The following is a 17,213-nucleotide window of genomic DNA, read 5'->3' on the forward strand; positions in this document are numbered from 1 at the left end:
AGTAAAAGCAGGAGCGGCCCGTCCCCTGCCAAAGTGGCTGGGCGGGCTGGAGGAGGGAGCTGGGGAGGGTGGGTAGGCTTCTGGGACAGGCTCCCTGGCTGCACTGCGGCCAATCCTGATGCTGCATGAAAGCAGTGTCAGGATTGGCCTGAGCGCTGGGACTTTGTGCTTCCAGGCGGACTGAGAGCCTGTGCCTGCTCTTCACTGTGTTTGAGGGTATGGTCGGCCTGAAATGGCCGGCCAAACCCTCATGTGCAGAGAAGGGACAAGGGAGTGCACTACCACTCCCCCACCATAGTGTCATCAAGCTGGACCCACCCCCCAAGACTCGTCAGAGTCCTGGGGCGGGTCCAGGGAGATTAAAGTAAACAGATAATAAGTTTTATTATTATTGTTTTCTTCACTGGTGGTGGCAGGGGGCGGCGCTCCACTGCCCTAAAGGAGGGGCCGCGACCGAGTAAAAGGGAAGGTTAGGGCCTGGCAAGTGGGTGCACTTGCCAGGTCGACAGTTTAAAACTGCACTCACAGACAATGAAATGGCAGGCCTGAGACCAGTTTACAGGGCTACTCATGTGGGTGGCACAAACAGTGATGCAGACCTACTCGTAGCATTTGATTTATAGGCCATGGGCACACTTAGTGCACTTTACTGGGGACTTACTAGTAAATCAAATATGCCAATCATGGATAACCAAAAGAATTTACAGAAAGAATATGCACTTTAGCACTGATCAGCAGTGGTAAAGTGCCCAGAGTCCTAAAGCCAACAAAAACAGTTCAGAAAAATAGGATGCAAAAGGCAAATGTTTGGGGATAAAACTTCAAATAGGACTAGATCCAACAATTGCACCCTGCCTATAGGGCTACCTAGGGCCTACCTCAGGGGTGACGTACTTGTAATAAAAGGGAGGATTTCGGCATGGCAAGTAAGTTAACTTGCCAGGTCGAAATGGCAGCTTAAACTGCACACACAGACTATGCAGTGGCAGGCCTGAGCCATGTTTCATGGGCTATTTAGCGGGCGGTACAATCAATGCTGCAGACCCACTAGTAGTATTAAATCTACAGGCCCTGGGCAAATATAGTTCACTTTACTAGTGACTTATAAGTAAATTAAAATATGCCAATTGTGGATAAGCCAATGTTACCAGGGTTTGATTACAGAGCATATGCAATGTATCTCTGGTTAGCAGTGGTAAAGTGTCCAGAGTCCTAAATCCACAAAAATAGATTTAGGAGAAAGGGGAAGAGGAATGTAAAAGGTTTGGGGTGACCCTACAGAAAGGTCCAGGCTCAACAGTGCTTCAGACCCCATGATGGTTATCACTGAAGACACGTTGGGAGCTCAAATTGTACACTTGTTCCCTGAAGTCTTCTGGATTTGCCTACTGAATACTCCTCCCCCCCCCGCCCACCCCTCCGTGAAGCAGAAATTAAGAAATGTCCCTTTCACTGTTTGCAGGGATGTGCTAAACATATTAGAGAAGCTACAGAGAGAAGACACAATAAAGGAAGCAGAATCCTCAGACTGGATATCACCTATAGTTTTATAATGGAAACCAATAGTGACTTGAGACTCTGTGGATATTTAGGACCTTAAAATCAACATCACTGTGGACAGTCATCCACTACCTAAAATAGATTATCTGTTATCCATGCTGGGTGGAGTCATGTTTTTTACTACTCTAGACCTTCACAGTGCTTACAGTCAAGTTGAACTAGTGGAAGCTGCAATGCTTCCTAAAGCATTGCGACTCCTTTTGGAGCTTTTCAATATAAACATACGCAGTTCAGTCTTGTATCTGCAGCGTCCGTGTTTCAACGCATTATGTTCCAAATTCTCAAGGATATAGAGACAAATGTGCAATGCTTCCCTGGGCGAACATTTCAAATGTCTACTGGAGGTATGCTCCATCTAGACTGGCGAACAAAAGTCTTGTGTTTAGTGTAGACAAGTGCACATTCTTCAAAGCCCAAGTAGATAATCTTGGGAACGCATTCTCATTCTATGACGTGACCCCAAAATAATATTTGGAGGATGCTATTCGTATGGCCCTTGCCCCAACTGATTAAAATACACTGGAATCTTTCTCAGAACTTTCTAGGGCGGATGTCTCCGTTGCCTCCTGTAAGGTAACGAACCAACCCTCTGGATCAGATAACATTATACAACCTGTGTCCTGCCACTGATCAACCGACATTAGTCGTGCTTTTTGTTCAGAGGGCCGTACTTTCCATATGTCTAGGTCGGGGCAGAGGGCACCTGCTTTATTACCCGCTGCACAGCCCTTCCCAAAGCCTACCAATCAGTTGGATCAAATGTGAGAAATCCTGTGACCGCCCCACTCCAAGCATCAACAGTGTACCAAGCTGGTGACCATCATGGGCGCCCCCACCAGGGTCTTCTCCCTATAGGGTTCTCCATCCAGCCAGCTCACAGCGTGCTGTAACTGGGCTGCCAAGTAGTATAGTTCCAAATCTGGAACTTCCATTCCTCCTATGTCCCACTCCCTCCTAAGTGTGGCAAGTCCTCTTCTACATCTTTTGCCTTTCCAGAGGAGTTCCACCAACAGCAAGTCCAGTTCTCGAAACACACTCTGCGGTATCTCATGGAAGGCGCCCTGCACGACGTATAAGTAATTTGGAAATACCACCATTTTTATGAGCGCTATTTTTCCCCATAAAGAATCATTTTTTAGAAATTACAGAATCGAATTGAGGGACATAAATTCATTAAGCACTCGCCTCATATTATATTCGTAGAACTGCTGCTCGCCATGCATGATTTGTATGCCCAAGTACATGACCGTGTCTATTATCCAGGGTAAGCCCAACTCCGGTAGTCGTTATACCTGTTGGTTGACCCAGCTGTAACAGGACAGACTTGCCCGTATTAATCCAGAGTCCTGAGAACTCCCTGATCTCTCTCATTACATTGAGCAGTATCGGGCAGATATGTCTGGTCTTCGCAAGTAAATAATGGCATCATCTGCAAATAGTGAAACTATATGCTTCATAGCTCCTACCTGTTGCCCCTGCAACTGAGAGTCTGCCTAGGTCTACAAGCCAAAGACTCCATCCCAATAGCAAAAACCAATGGGAATAGCAGGCATGCCTGTCGGGTGCCTCATTGTAATACTATCTCACACAAGATGCAGTGTCCTGTGCGTACTCTCAGCCATGGGTTCTTATAAAGCAATTTAACCTAGTTTATAAAGTGAGGTCCTAGTCCTAACCTATTAAGCACCTGCCATACATAATCCCACCATGCAGAGTCAAAGGCTTGCTCAGTGCCCCCCCCCCAAAAAAGTGCTTTTTGGTCATCGTTCAACCCTGGTGCATGCAGAACATGAGCAAGCCGACGTACGTTGTGTAGCGTATTCCTCTGTGGGATAAAGCCCAACTGATTTTCGTGTATCAGTCATGGGAGATAGGGAAGCAGCCTCGCCGGCAACACATGGCTAAGAAGTTTGAGATCCACATTTAACACAGTGAGAGACTGATAAATCCTGTCTCCATGGGGTCTTTACCTGCTTCGAGATAACTACTATTAATGCTTCTCATTGATTGAGGGAGTTCCTTTTTTCGAAATCCTCAATGAACACTAACAATAGTTTATCTATCAGGGTTTCTGGGAAATTCTTGCAGAATTCTGCGGAAACTCCATCGCCTCCCAACGATTTGGCAGTCTAAGTCTTTCAGCGCACCCAGCAATTCCTGTCTGCTTAATGGCACCTCCAGTGACTCACGGTATGCCAAGGCGAGGCGCGGCAGCCCACCAAAATAAGCAGACATTCCTTGGGCCCTCCCAGCATATGGTGGTTCAGTGTGCACCTTTCACAGATGATCTGCAAATGCATAATTTATTGCATGCTGTGTATGAACTTCTCGTCCTCCTTCAGTCTCTAAATGCTAGAATAGGGTGCAGTACAGATTCAGACCTGATCAATAGCACCAAAAACCGTCCTGTCTTGTGGCCTACTAAATACCAGCACCTCCTCCCCTTATTCCTGTTGTGTTTTTCCAATTAGTCCCATAGTTCACACATCTTGTGACGCTGTCTGTTAAAATCTTTTAAAGCTCATGAGTTTGTTGAGAGCAATTTCTCCAACTTCTCAAGCTCAGTCTCCTGTCGGGTTAAGTCTCCCTCCAGGGTGCGGCTTATGCCAAATGTGGTCGCAAGGCACACCCTTTGGAGCACCACCTTCATGGCATTCTACTCTGTTGCCCTGCTACCCGCAGGCTCCAAATTCTGTTCAAAGTATTGCATTAGTGTCTCTGACAAAGTACCCCTGAAGGCCTGATCTGTCAGTGCACCAGCATTAAGCCTCCATAATGGTATCTTAAGAGTGTGTGGCTGTAGCGAAAATGTTATCAGAAGTGGGGAGTGATCCAATATATAGAGACAAATAGTGTGTGTCCACAACTCCATGCATATCAGCCGTGTGTAAAAAAAAAAAATAGTCCAAGCGGTTGTGCGTACCCATCGCTGTATTACAGGAATAAACGCGCATGCGCCAGATGTCAACTAAGTCAAGACTAATCTGCACCTGCATAAGGGCAGCGGTCGCGCAGGGCTTAGCGTCTAATAACGGGGTTCGGGGAAATCAATCAAGTTGGCCATCTAGGACACAGTTGAGGTCGCCCGCCAGGATGACCTCTGTCGCCAGGGAGACCTGCGCGCCCGTCAGCACAGTATCAATAAAGTCCCCATGGTCAGTGTTGGGTGCATATCTGTTTATGAGATAGAGATCATTTGCATCAAGGGCACCCTCCAGGATAATATATTGTCCCTCTCCATCCAGGCAAACTCAAGTATGTTTGAAGGTGATCCCTGGGCCACCCATATCAGGTCTTTCAGGCATATCCCGAGTGGGATGTGGTAAAAACCTGCCCCCGCCACCTTCCCCTCAGGTATTTAATACAGCCCCCCATATGTGGGTCTCCTTAAGAAATGCCACTGCTATTCTATAGCTCCGGTGATATGTGTATACCCTGTTATGCTTCACAGGACTATTCAAACCCTGCACATTCCATATTATTAGTTTATATCTAGTTTCAAGACTCTCCATAAATAAGTGTTGAATAACGCCCAGTTCGTAGACGCTCGGCTAAGGATCTGAGGTACTACACTCTGTGCCCTTCATACATGGAAGCATTTACTACCTATCGTAACCAATCTTAACATTTTAAACATAAAGTAGTATATAAAAGAGAATAGCAATGTCTGAATTACTACTAAAAGTGATGGGATTAAGGAGGCATAAGAGGGGTTTAGGAGTGTCAGGGAGGGGTTTAGGAAGAGACGTCACCCACCCACAAAAGAGTAAACCAATGGATTACTCCAGGGTTGGAGACATGTAAATTACACTTTTGTAGTAAGTTAACACTTGAAGTTTGTGAATGCCGCGTGTAGTAAACTCAAAAGTGTAACTTACCAGTGTGAATAAGACCCAGAGTTCCGTCTCAGAAAACTATGCTGGGCTTTTAATGTGTCTCTTTGTTAAGGAAAGAAAGTGTCACATATTGCTTGTTTTCTAGTTATGTTCCATTCCCCTCTCTCTTCCCCATACTCCCCCATGTGCATTGTTCTTCATCTTGGAAAGTTAGAATGATGTTCCAAGAGGACAGTTTACCAAAAGTTCTGATACACATCTCTATGCTTTAAGCAGCGGTGAAGTTGGCGGGATCGGAGGAGCACGACGTACCCATACATTTTTTTTTTTTTTTTTTGAAAAACCTTTATTAGCATTTCAACCAATAACAAGTATGGCCCTACAACCCCCCGGGGCCGGCCGCTAAGCAGTCAAAGCAACAGAGATCCAATGTTGACACAGGCAGAACCTCGGGGAGCAGAATCTCCATGCTAATATATTCTCGGCCAGTGAATGGCGCAAGTAGGACACCAGGATTAAGAAGGCTTTCATTTTATAATAGGGAAAGACGAAAGGATCAGGTGCCAAACAATTTCCCAGCAGCGAAAAATGGCAGGCAGAATAACAAACGTAAACAATAAACGGCAATCTATCGAGTCAATGGCGCTAAAACAGGAAGTGCAGGATGTAGAGAAGTATCATGACCAGTTGCGCCTGCAGTCCCATGCCCTAAAGCCCAGAAAACACCCCGGAAATTGTGGCACACATGAAAAAGCAGTGATTCACAACGAAGGAGTTGTACCACGCTGATCCCAGAAAAGAAAAACAAAGAAGAATCAGAGAAGAAAAAGGAGGCCATGGAAAAAAAGGGTAAAGACTAAAGAATCCCCTTCCCCAACCCCCCACCCTGCACCTCTGCAGATGAGTACGCCCCCCCCCCCAGCAGTGTGCCTGTCGCCCTGGAACCAGACCCGAAATATAGAAGAACAGAGAAAGGGAGTAAGAAAAGAACCCCACCAGACGGGGGGGTAGAGAAAGTATTAATAAACTGGAGGAGGGCCTTCAAAACATGCCCCCGGCTTCTCCCTCCCGCACGGTAAGTTTTCCCCAAGTCAAACAGTAAGCAGCACAAAATCGACCATGTCAAAGAAAGATGGGGAGCATTATGCACCAATTATACTAATAGCTATGCCATGAGAGCACGCAACCCCTGAGCCCGCCCGTCTACTAGATGACCACCCCTGAAGGATCAGCCTTATCCTTGACCACTCTTTGCAAATCTGCCCATGCATACCCCTCGACCCAGCGCCATGTCCAATGTTACAAGGTAAAGGAGTGTCCAAAAACGACCGGGACGCGACGCACACAGGTGGGGTGGAAGTCTCTGAGTACCAACACAGTCCGCATCATGGAGGGACATCTTTCCCAGTGTTGCCCCAGGATCTGCACTGCACACAAGGTCCCGGAAGGTGGAATCAGCCAAAGCAGACAACTGTTGCCTGAATCTTCCCCGGGTCGCCGGAGGCCGTGCACGGGACGAGGCCACCACCTCCCACTCAGGTCCAATACCTCCGGAACAGATCAGACCCACAGCCAGCCGATCACACGGAAGCATACTGTCCGGAGTTTCCAGCTGTTCACTAATCTCAGGGGTGGCCGCGACATTGTCCTCCTGTGTGCAGTGTGGGAAGTCCCTGTGTACCTGAGGACAGGCAGGCCGCAACTGTCCCGACGCTGATGCCACACCATCGAGCTTACTCCCCAAGACCCCGATGCCATGAACCAAGGTGGAATGAAGGGCACCGAGAGCCTCGAGGAGGTCGCCGTACCCCAGCACAGCTCTCTGCGATCGCTCCGCCACACTCCCAAAAGTCACACACTCCCAATCCTGCTGTGACCCGGTGGACAGGATGGTAGGCTTCATCATAACAAGATGGCCGCCGGGTAGGCCCGACCCGTATTGGGACCGGGACCCAGGGACAAGCGCCTCAAGGTCCACGTCGCTGGAAACAGGGTTCCGGGGGCAGGCAAAAATTATCCGTTGTGTGGTCACGGGCAACAGTCGTCCCCACCACGGGCCAGCGCCCGCGAAAATCCGGGAGCAGCCCGCAAGAATCAGGGCGAGCTACGGGCGGCGTCCGGGCAGCTCACCGTCAAAGGCAGGGGCAATCACCGGAGAATCTCAGAATCGCCACCCCGGGCATGCACTCGGTCCGCCACGCTTAGCGGTAGGAACGACCACGGCGAAATGTAGGCCGAGGTGTGCACCGCTCCGGTGGTCCGACTCCACCCAGTCACCACAGGCCGCTGTTGTTGAACTGCCACCCGGCCAAGGCGTCCACTCGAGGTCTTGGCTCCAGGGCTGCACGGGCCGCAAATTTCAAAGGCACATTTCTCCGGCGGTACCGCCGCCAGAAACTTCGGAGTCACACGGTCGGTTGCCACTCTCATTCACAAATACAAGCGCGTAGCGCAGGCTGAGGATCTCATGCAGGATATCCGTGCGGGATGCGGAGGTTCACGGAGCCGGGAGTCTACGCTGCCGTCCCGGTCGCCATCTTGGCTCCTCCCCCACATTTTTGATTAATGAATAAACATTGCCCTACTTTGTGTAAAAAGCCAACCATCCGCCTGTACTGTGAAACCGAAGCCGAGCAGACAGCTAAATAAGCATTCCTGCCATGGTGCCTGCTTGCCTAAAAGAAATGCGAATGAGCACAACAAGTTTATCTTCAAATGTAAACGATAATCTGCAAATGTGAAGGATGCTTGGGGACGGTATTGGCTTTAATTGATCGAATCACTCTAAACTTTGTGATAACAAAGATTCATTCTTTTTGAGTGGTAGTGCAAAGAGTTAACAACTAAGCTGTGGAGTGCACACATGTCATTGTATTTATATATCGCTTACTACCCCTGACGAGGTGTTGAAGAGATAGTTATGTACAAAATAGCATTACGTACAGCCTGGGTATCACTAAAATCTATATTTTTAAAGCATCATTTTATCTTGAAACTTTTTGCCATTTCATAGCAGTCTAGCTTATAGTGGGTATAATGCAAGTATAAAATAATGACTTGCATTTTCAAAGTGCTTTCTGCAACAGGCTGTGACCTCGTAGATCTAAAATTGCACAAGTCACTATTCACTACTGTACCGATCGAGATTGCATTCTGTGGCTCTCTGTTAACACACAGACATCTGCAGTGCATTAACTAAGAGGTTTCATAATGTAACTATAGTGCATTTCCCACTGAGAAACATCTTTTTTCATTTATTATTTAAGATATGTGTTATTTTATATGTAGTTTACTTGATGGTAAAAGAACCCAACAAAGTACAGCATATATGGGGGCGTGGGTTGCCACACCCTCGACCCCGCCTCCACACGCATTGACCCCGCCTCCATCGCATCCAACATCACAGCTCCCATAGTCTTTTTTTATGCTCTTCGACCACTGGCTTAAAGAGCCTTACAAAACAGCTCCCATGTTTTTACCTCCTTCTATGACAGCCAACACCTATGTGACAGCCGGCAATGTGCGAGGACAGAAGCTCTGCAGAGCAACACCGACCAACCAATCCCTCTCTTGCCTGCAGGCCTCCAAGCCTATGCTGGCGCTGTGTGCTGCAACTCTGCCTCTGTGCATCTCTTTCAGTCTTCACTGCTCTCATCCAATACATCAGAATAAGCCCCTCCCTCCCACCACTCACAGCATAGCAACAGTATTGGATTTTCCTAGTAGTTAGAAGGGCCTGTCTCAGTAGAGCTGCCCACCTCGGCGCCTCCCCCTGTTTACAGTGCCCGAGCCCGGGCCATGCGGCGTCTCTGCGTTGCTGCCGCAAACCCGGAAGTGTCGTCCCCTCCACGCCGGCATCCTGTGCTGTCGCTGGTTGGTTGCCGCAGAGCGGCTCTTTTCAATCTGTGAGCAGCGGAGCCTGTGCTAGGTGCACGACTCCACAGCTCTCCTGTCTGCCCCACCCCTGGCGCACCTGGGGCCCGGAGTGGCACCGCCCAGGCCCATCCTGCTACTGGTGCTTCACTAGGAGACCTGGCCTCCACCAGTCCCTCCCTCGTAATGCGGAAATAGTACATTAAACACCAACCTGCACGCCGGCTTTCTCTCCTGCACGCACCACACCTGTACCTGCCAGCCTTTTCGCAGAGCTCTGACCTGTGCCCTCCTCTATCAGCTCCGTCAGCCCACCCATCATGGCCCAAAACCAGCACACCGGCTCTGCAGTCAGCGGTTCCCCAGGGGGCAACGGAAAGCCCAGGAAAGTAGCACTCATCACCGGCATCACAGGGCAGGTAAGAGTGTAGGTGCAGCATTACGGCATGTGGGCATCTAATATGGCCCGACTTAATGTGTTCTTTTAACTTGCCTGTGCGTTCCTTTCCCAGTAACGACATATGTTTCCCTTCCTGGATTCACATACAGTTTAAAGCTGCTTCTGGGAGCTGTAGTCTTAGTTAACATCAGCTGAATTGAACTGAAATATTGCATGATTATATTATTCAAAATACATAAGTATCGTAAACATGGGTTTCTGGATGCTTGAAAGATCATATCCCGCCCTCTAAAACAATTGTGATTCGGCGATGTAAAGCAGATGTTCCATCTATAAAGTCTCGATAAATAGAAATCGAGGACGAGAGCGCGACATGAGGCAGTGGTGGCCAGTTGATTGGTTTGGTTAGTTAACTAGCGTGATTTCTTTATTCTTTTTTGTAGCCCAGGTTTTATTTATTAAAAAACATTTGTTGACACGTCACCTGCTGCTTGGTGATGATCCCATGCTTTTGCAGTCTTTCAGTGAAAAAAATACTGTGGAATTGTGAAGGCCATTTATTTAGTGCATACCAGTTGAGTATGTAAAATGGATGTATTGTGCTCTTTGTGAATGTATTTAAGCATATGGTGAACTGCTTATGTAACTGATGCGTGGTAGGTGTGGTGTACCTGCTGAGCCAGCCAGCAGTTGATCTCGGAGCTGTCATCAACAATTTGCCACACAAGTGTCCCTAAGTAAAGAGATTTATAGTTATTAGTTGATGAGCATGAGATGGTTGGAGTCCTGCCAGTTGTATGTCCAGTATGTGTAGCGTTTTCTATTAAACCTGATTTCTAACCGATAAAACGCCCCCGAAGGGAATATTTGATTTGGAGTAGAAACTGGAAAATGCGGTATTTTGCTACGCTACGGATTCTTTGGCACCTGCTGGTGTCAAACGGCATACTTACAGCCACTACCTCTAAGCTAATTTTCTGTGATTGATGCTGTCACTAAGACCCACTTAAGTCATGGTAAGCCACTTAATGCACGTCGGAACTAAGTGACCATCTTGCCCAGAGGACATATCCACAGGATCTTTTCTGCAGAGCAGCGAAAAGAGCCAAAAACATTTGAAACTCACTTTGGAAAGACTGGCCTGTGTTAGTACACACAGCCACCTGACTAATACTGTAAAAAGGGTGGTCAACAAAAACTGGCGCATCCTCAACACTGGTGATAGTGCACTAGCCAAACCTTTGTTCGCACTGAAACGTACTAATAACATCTGTGACATAGTTGTTCCCACCAGACCCCTACCCACATCACAAAGATTTAACCAAGAGACGTTCTGGTCTATGTCCCCAGTCAAAGGCCGCTTCCCTTGTGGCTCCTGCTCGGTTTGTCATTTAACACACTTAAGCACCAGATAGACCTAGGTTGGAGGACACCCTTGAAGCTACACAACCATACTAATTCCTATACCATTGGGATCATCTTTCCTGTCCTTGCAAACTTAAATACGTGGGTATAACGACACGCAAGGCCAAGACAAGAATTGTTGAACACCGCAGTTCAATAACATGCAAAAAATCCAACACAAAATTGACCAGGCATTTTTTAAGGTCTGCACACACATGTGATGACATCAGATGGGCGGTGTTGGATAAACCTTATTACACTGCACAGATGGGGAATTTGGACACGTTGTTGTTCCAAAGTGAACCATGTTGGATTTTCAGACTTAAAAGCAACCTACGGGGTCTGAATGACGACATCCTGTGGACCACTTAGTCACAAAGCCTGTTCTCCGTTGCCGATACAAGACATGCACAACTCATGAGCTCCCTCTTGGAGTACAATCTCCCACCTAACACTACAGCAGTTAGGCATATGAAGCACCCCCCTTGATGACTCACCCCCTCATCGTGAGGTACTGTTGGAGCATCATTTTACATCTTTTAAAAAAAATTTTTTTTTTAACAGAGTTTTATATAGCGCGAACTTGACCCAGTATCGGGTATCAGAGCGCATTACATAGCACCAGTTGCGTTACATGAGGGCACATTCATTTTTGTTAGGCACTGGGAGATTAAGTGATTTGCCCAGAATTACAAGATGTTCAGCGTCATTGCCGATACTCTAACCCGGTTCCCCAGATTCGAGGTCGACCACCCTAGCCGTTAGACTACTTCTCTTACACAATAGATACTCCTTCTCTCCCAATATTGCTAGTGGAGTCTTAACATTTACAGTCAATGACACCTGCACTATATGCTTGTGTTTTTGATAATGGGACACCACCCTTTGTACTAGGTGCCATTAGTATAACCCTGGCCATCCCCTCCCTGTGATTTTGGTGGTGACACGAATGGTTGTGAGCCTGATGCAGCAACCTTCCCATTCCACTCATGCCGCTATAGCGGCGTCCAACAGTATTCCAAAGACTACAATTCCTATGATCCTTGGCACCATGGCCGCGCCTCTTCCTGTATCCCCAATAACTTTGGCCCATTTATAATGACATGTCTGTCGTCTTTGCTTCACTCTCAATGGGCACGCCATTAAGAGTACCAGTAGATGAGAAAGAGGTTTGTGGACCATTACAGTCTTCTTTAAGTGGTATGAGAACCATATTTTGGCTCACAAGGTACTACATGACTGAGACCGCAACGCTATTGACTCGCCCCTTAGTCTGGACAGACGAGGCTTTGATTACTTGTGGCCTTGTGATACTTTGCGGTGGTTGGTTTAGTCTTTTCATCAGGCACTTCACCTGCATTGTCCAGCCCATTGTTGGGTGCCTCCTAAACGTATTTCTCCATGTCTTTGCATCAACATGTACAGTTGCCAGATGATTATTTCGTAGTATGACCTTGCTCGGTATAGCCTCTATACACTATGATTGTCAGTGTAGCGCTTTTAAACATACCTTCAATTATGAGTTTTTTTAAGTGCTCGCTCTATGCATTGACGCACACACAGTGACCATACACTTTGCTTATCTTGCTGTACTAACGTTGCCCCTATGTAAAATTAATTGGCTGGGGTTAGGCCTTCAACCTGGACCCCTCTAGCTTAAGTTCCCTCGAATTTTCATTAAAAGGAACACTTATATTATATTTTTGTCCTCTTGCAATTACTTTTTTCCCCGCTGATTTTCAGCTCTTGTTTTAATTGCTTGGTTGTCATTTTCTTTTGTTGTATTACACAGCTCTGTGATTAGGCGTCTTTCGGGTTTGAAAGTGAGATGTACAATCTCCTTACGGGTAAGATGACCTCCATCCCTGCTCTTATATGAGCTACCTTATTGGTGACGGGTACTCGTCACCCTATTAGACACGACCATGCACATTTCACCTCAGGAATATGTGTTGTATATTGTTATCATGTTATCCAAATGCTTCTTTTCATTCTCTTGTTTTTGACTCTTAAGAACGACAGTGGACCCTGTAAGTTGTACACAGCTTACCTGTGTGATGCCGGTGTTGTTTATATTATATACGAAGAGTGACAGAGTTCCTGTGGGCCTGACAAATGCCTTCATACCCTTGATGGGGTTTTCCCTAGGCATAAACATGTTGACCGTGTAAAAAGGTTATTTTTTCCAAACCCCTGTCCTCACCTGTTTTTAATCCTATCTACAGGGGGCACCAGAATAAAGCGGTTACCTAGCCCACCAGGAGATAGTTTTAATCATATCACATTTTCTTTTTGCTTGCACTCTGTCCTTCGCTCTGAACCAAACCTACTGCTCAGCTAATGTAAAACACTTCTGCTCCTCTCCATTGGTGCTCTGTGTTTATTTGTACTTGCTGCTGGCTGCGTAATTTTGAGAAAAATATTCACATAGAGCCATTCTGAACATACATACTAAAGTAGGATCCGTTCATAATACAACCCCAGGATCAACTTTCATTACTACTTCCTCCATATCAAAATGAGGCCTGTTACTTATGCTGCGGTAGCAATGCGTGGCACTTAGCAGCAACACTCGTGCAACCCCCTGTGACTGCACTTAATCAAGACATACTGAGCTTTTTTCCCCAGAGATGGAAAATCCACTTCATCAAGACACAATAAGCTCTTTCCTCAAATACGGAAAATCTCTAGCACTGTGCACGCTGCACATAACACAAAGCAATTCTCACACATTCCTGACAGGAACACAGCCCCATACTGCTTTCAGATAAACAAAGGCCCAAGTGATAGATGAAACTTGACGCTAAGATGTCCTTGTGCTAGTTTTCAAATAAACACAAAATCCCATAGATATTACCTAACCATATAAAATCGACTTCATTCACAGTGCGAACTGCACAGGCAAATGACCCAAAGCATCCTGGAGGTTATAAAGTTTATTTACTACCTCAGCTGCTTCTTCATTTAGCAGCATAATTTGCTGTCACCAAAGTTCCTAAGCATGTCCTTAGTAGGCAGAGGCCTGCTAAGGAAATGCTTATTAATTCCTTAGCAGGCCTCTTCCCAGAGGCCAGGAAGAGCATGAATATGCCCAGATCAGACAGTAATAATACAATTGTAATCAGCCCAATTATTTCCTGGTACTTCTGGACAAAGACCAGGGCAGTGTGATACTGGTCGGTAATAACAGAGCACATATATTTCATCTTCTAAGTAGATAATCTCGGTTCAGCCAACCATTGCAATTTACCCAAAAAAACAGAACAGCAGTAAAGTGTGTTAAATGCCCACCATTAATCTTTTGCCTACTACAGTCACATTTAAGGAGGTGCAAAGTAGGTCTATCCATGCACATGCTTGGCATGGGGTGGGACTGGATTGCAGAAAATTGTGTTTTGAATACAGGCAAACGTTGCAAGCAGTGATGTGAAATAAAGAAAAGTTGCTTGAAAGAGCAAAGTCATATTTGATATGAAAGAAGAGGGAAGGCAGCAAATAAAAGCAAATGTTGTTATACGCACTTTAAATTTAAAACAAAAATCTCAATCATTTTTGTTTTATGGCAAAAAAAATTAAAGACTGATGACCACTGATTTGGAAACTTTTAGAATGCATTGGAAAACACTGGAAAAAACCTCACCGGAATTTACAACAAAAAGGAACTGAAAGAAAGAAAGGATAGGTATATGAGCACAATGTGCACCTGTCAGATTAAATAGCAGAGGGTGCCATAGGTGGGAGTAGATGTGTAGTGGTTGCCTGCATTCAACTGGACATCTTAGGTGCTCTTATAGGACTCATATAACTGAGAAGTAGTTGCCAGTGACAGAGTGCTTGTTGCATGCATAAAATTCAGAGCTGATTTGGGGAAGGTGAACCTTCAGAAAAAGCCTTTCATCAGGTCCTTGATTTCCCTCTCCTATGGGCAGATGCTGAACTTAACGGAGGAGTGCCCAAAGGTTGACATGGTTAGCTAGGACCATTTGGTAAAACCTTCGATGACATCTGTTTTATCTACCTTGCAGTTTATGTCCTTGGGTGGAGCCATCCTAAGTGGTACTATAGGATGTGTAGGTGGCCAGGCACAGACGGTTGGCTTGCTAAGTGACTTTTTGGATGATAAGAGTTCCTCATGACTTGCTCTGTTTGTTGACGGCCCACCAAGCAATGCAGATGTAAGAAGTTTGCCTCCTCAGATTGACCGAAGAGAGTGAGGAAACTGTCCAAGTGGGAAGGTACCTGCAAACAAAAATAAGCATACCTAATAATACAAATGATGTGTATACTGCCGTAAATAATAGCCTCGTGAGAAATCCCAGCACATTTTAATACCATCAAATACTTACTGTAGTAACTACAGGGATAAGAATTTGATTAGATAGCTAAGAGTTGGACTGGACGCACTACTCTATGTTCAATATGAACAAGTAGTGACTATATATCTTCCTATGTATCAGTGGATTGAGCCTGGTGCTAAGAGAGCCCTGGATATTGCCCCAAAGCTCCCATCCCCAGACGTTACTCTGAAAAAATACCTTTAAACCTTGAATAGAGGAACTAATTGGTGCATTTGCTGACTTATGCTAGAGTATATACTGTAAGCAATGTAGTCCCTAACAGCAGCAACGTCAAAGATTCAGAATGCTTGCACAGTAAGGCGCAATAAGGATGTAAATCTGCACTCCATTAATACGCAGCCAGGCTTTTGCTTAGCTCTTGGTGTACTGATCAGCATGTGGTGGAAATGTTAAACATTGGACAGGTGGCAAACCAGTCCCAATAGGGTTTTTTACCTCTGATGTCCATGGTCTGTAGCTACTAACATGCCCACATCTGAGCACCAAGTATGCCCTTGTAGCTCTTGATCCTCAAGTGTAGCAAAGCAGAGTGATTGAAGACTTCCTAAGGAATTTGGTGTGAGTTTATTGACTCGGGAATTGTCAGTAGTGCACACAAAGATTAACAGCTTTATCTTTAATAAGAGAAAATACTTTTCCCTAGGTTCAGAATGCTACATATCTAGTGTTCGGGAAACAATCGAAGTCTGTAGCTAACAGTGTTTATTTCTCACTGGAATTCTGGAATCCCCTGCCTCTCAGTCTTTGTGCTTGGTTCGTAATTTGCCCTGGAGCCTCCTGGGATTTGTAGTCTGACCTACACTATACTTGGAGTCATGCCTTCCGCCACACGTGGTAATCCTCCCTCTTAGAAGTATCCATGCATATGTTCCTTCTAGCTGTAAGGATTCACAGTTCTAGTCAGGTTTTCAAATCTTTGTTCGGTGGCTCACCCTTCAGTAGCGGGCTGCACCACTTTGGAATGTGTCCACAAGATTTCAGGATTGTGCGCAGGGCACTTGAGATTGTGTGTGGTGGCCCACATCGAAAATATGAAGGGACTCCATGTAGTGATGGAAGGAGGCGGATATAGTTCAAAGGCTTTATTCCAATGCAAGGCAGAAATGTAGAAAAACGGGCAAGCGCCAGGCAGCACGGCTTCCAGTCCAAGGCACCAACTCCAACTGAATGCCCTGGATTGGAACCCTGAAGGCACTCAAGTATGTGCTATGCCTCGCACTGCCCACGAGCCATTAAAGGAAACATAATACAATATGAATGACAATAAGAAAGTGCAACACAACAGTCCAGTATCTGTCCGGTACCAGTAGGAAATATTATGGTACTCTAATGGGGGACTAAAATGATTTCCTATGCATCAACATCTCCAGGCTATGAATGTACTAGGCACAAGAAGAGGTGATTCAACTGTGCCCAACGTCATGATGGCATCCCTTCATGTTTACTTAGGATTAGGTTTCTCTAACATCCCAGGAGCCTGGATAACATGGCTGTGGTCTTATAATGTTACTCTACTCTGGTCCATATCCCGAGATAGGTCTGTTACCTACAGGAGACTTAGCTGGTTATTTGTTGATGGGATAGGACTGCAGTTGGCTTATCACAGCTCGGTCCCAGTATTCCTGTCTTTGCTCGGTTGTTCTTCAGTGCTTCCTGCCCAGCTCCATTTCTTCTTTATGTAGCTTGGCTGTAGGTTGTTTTCTAGGGCGCTCCTGCCAGTACGTATACCTCCAGTAGTCTTCCTTCTGTAGTGATAGATCCTTCCCTTAAGCCTTTCTTCGA

The 17,213-nt window shown here is 46.1% G+C and overlaps 1 protein-coding gene across 1 annotated transcript in view; it reads left to right on the top strand.

Annotated features, from left to right (window-relative positions):
* The first annotated feature begins 8,777 nt into the window (after positions 1-8,777).
* GMDS (GDP-mannose 4,6-dehydratase) overlaps positions 8,778-17,213 on the top strand; it is a 1,578,414-nt gene continuing 1,569,978 nt past the window's right edge. The window contains exon 1 of the mRNA XM_085607140.1: positions 8,778-9,688. Coding sequence (XP_085463266.1) covers positions 9,590-9,688 — 99 coding nt within the window. The 5' untranslated portion in view covers positions 8,778-9,589. The remainder of the gene's footprint in view (positions 9,689-17,213) is intronic.

Source organism: Triturus cristatus, chromosome 5_2 (assembly GCF_964204655.1).
Source record: "Triturus cristatus chromosome 5_2, aTriCri1.1, whole genome shotgun sequence".
Lineage (NCBI taxonomy): Eukaryota > Metazoa > Chordata > Amphibia > Caudata > Salamandridae > Triturus > Triturus cristatus.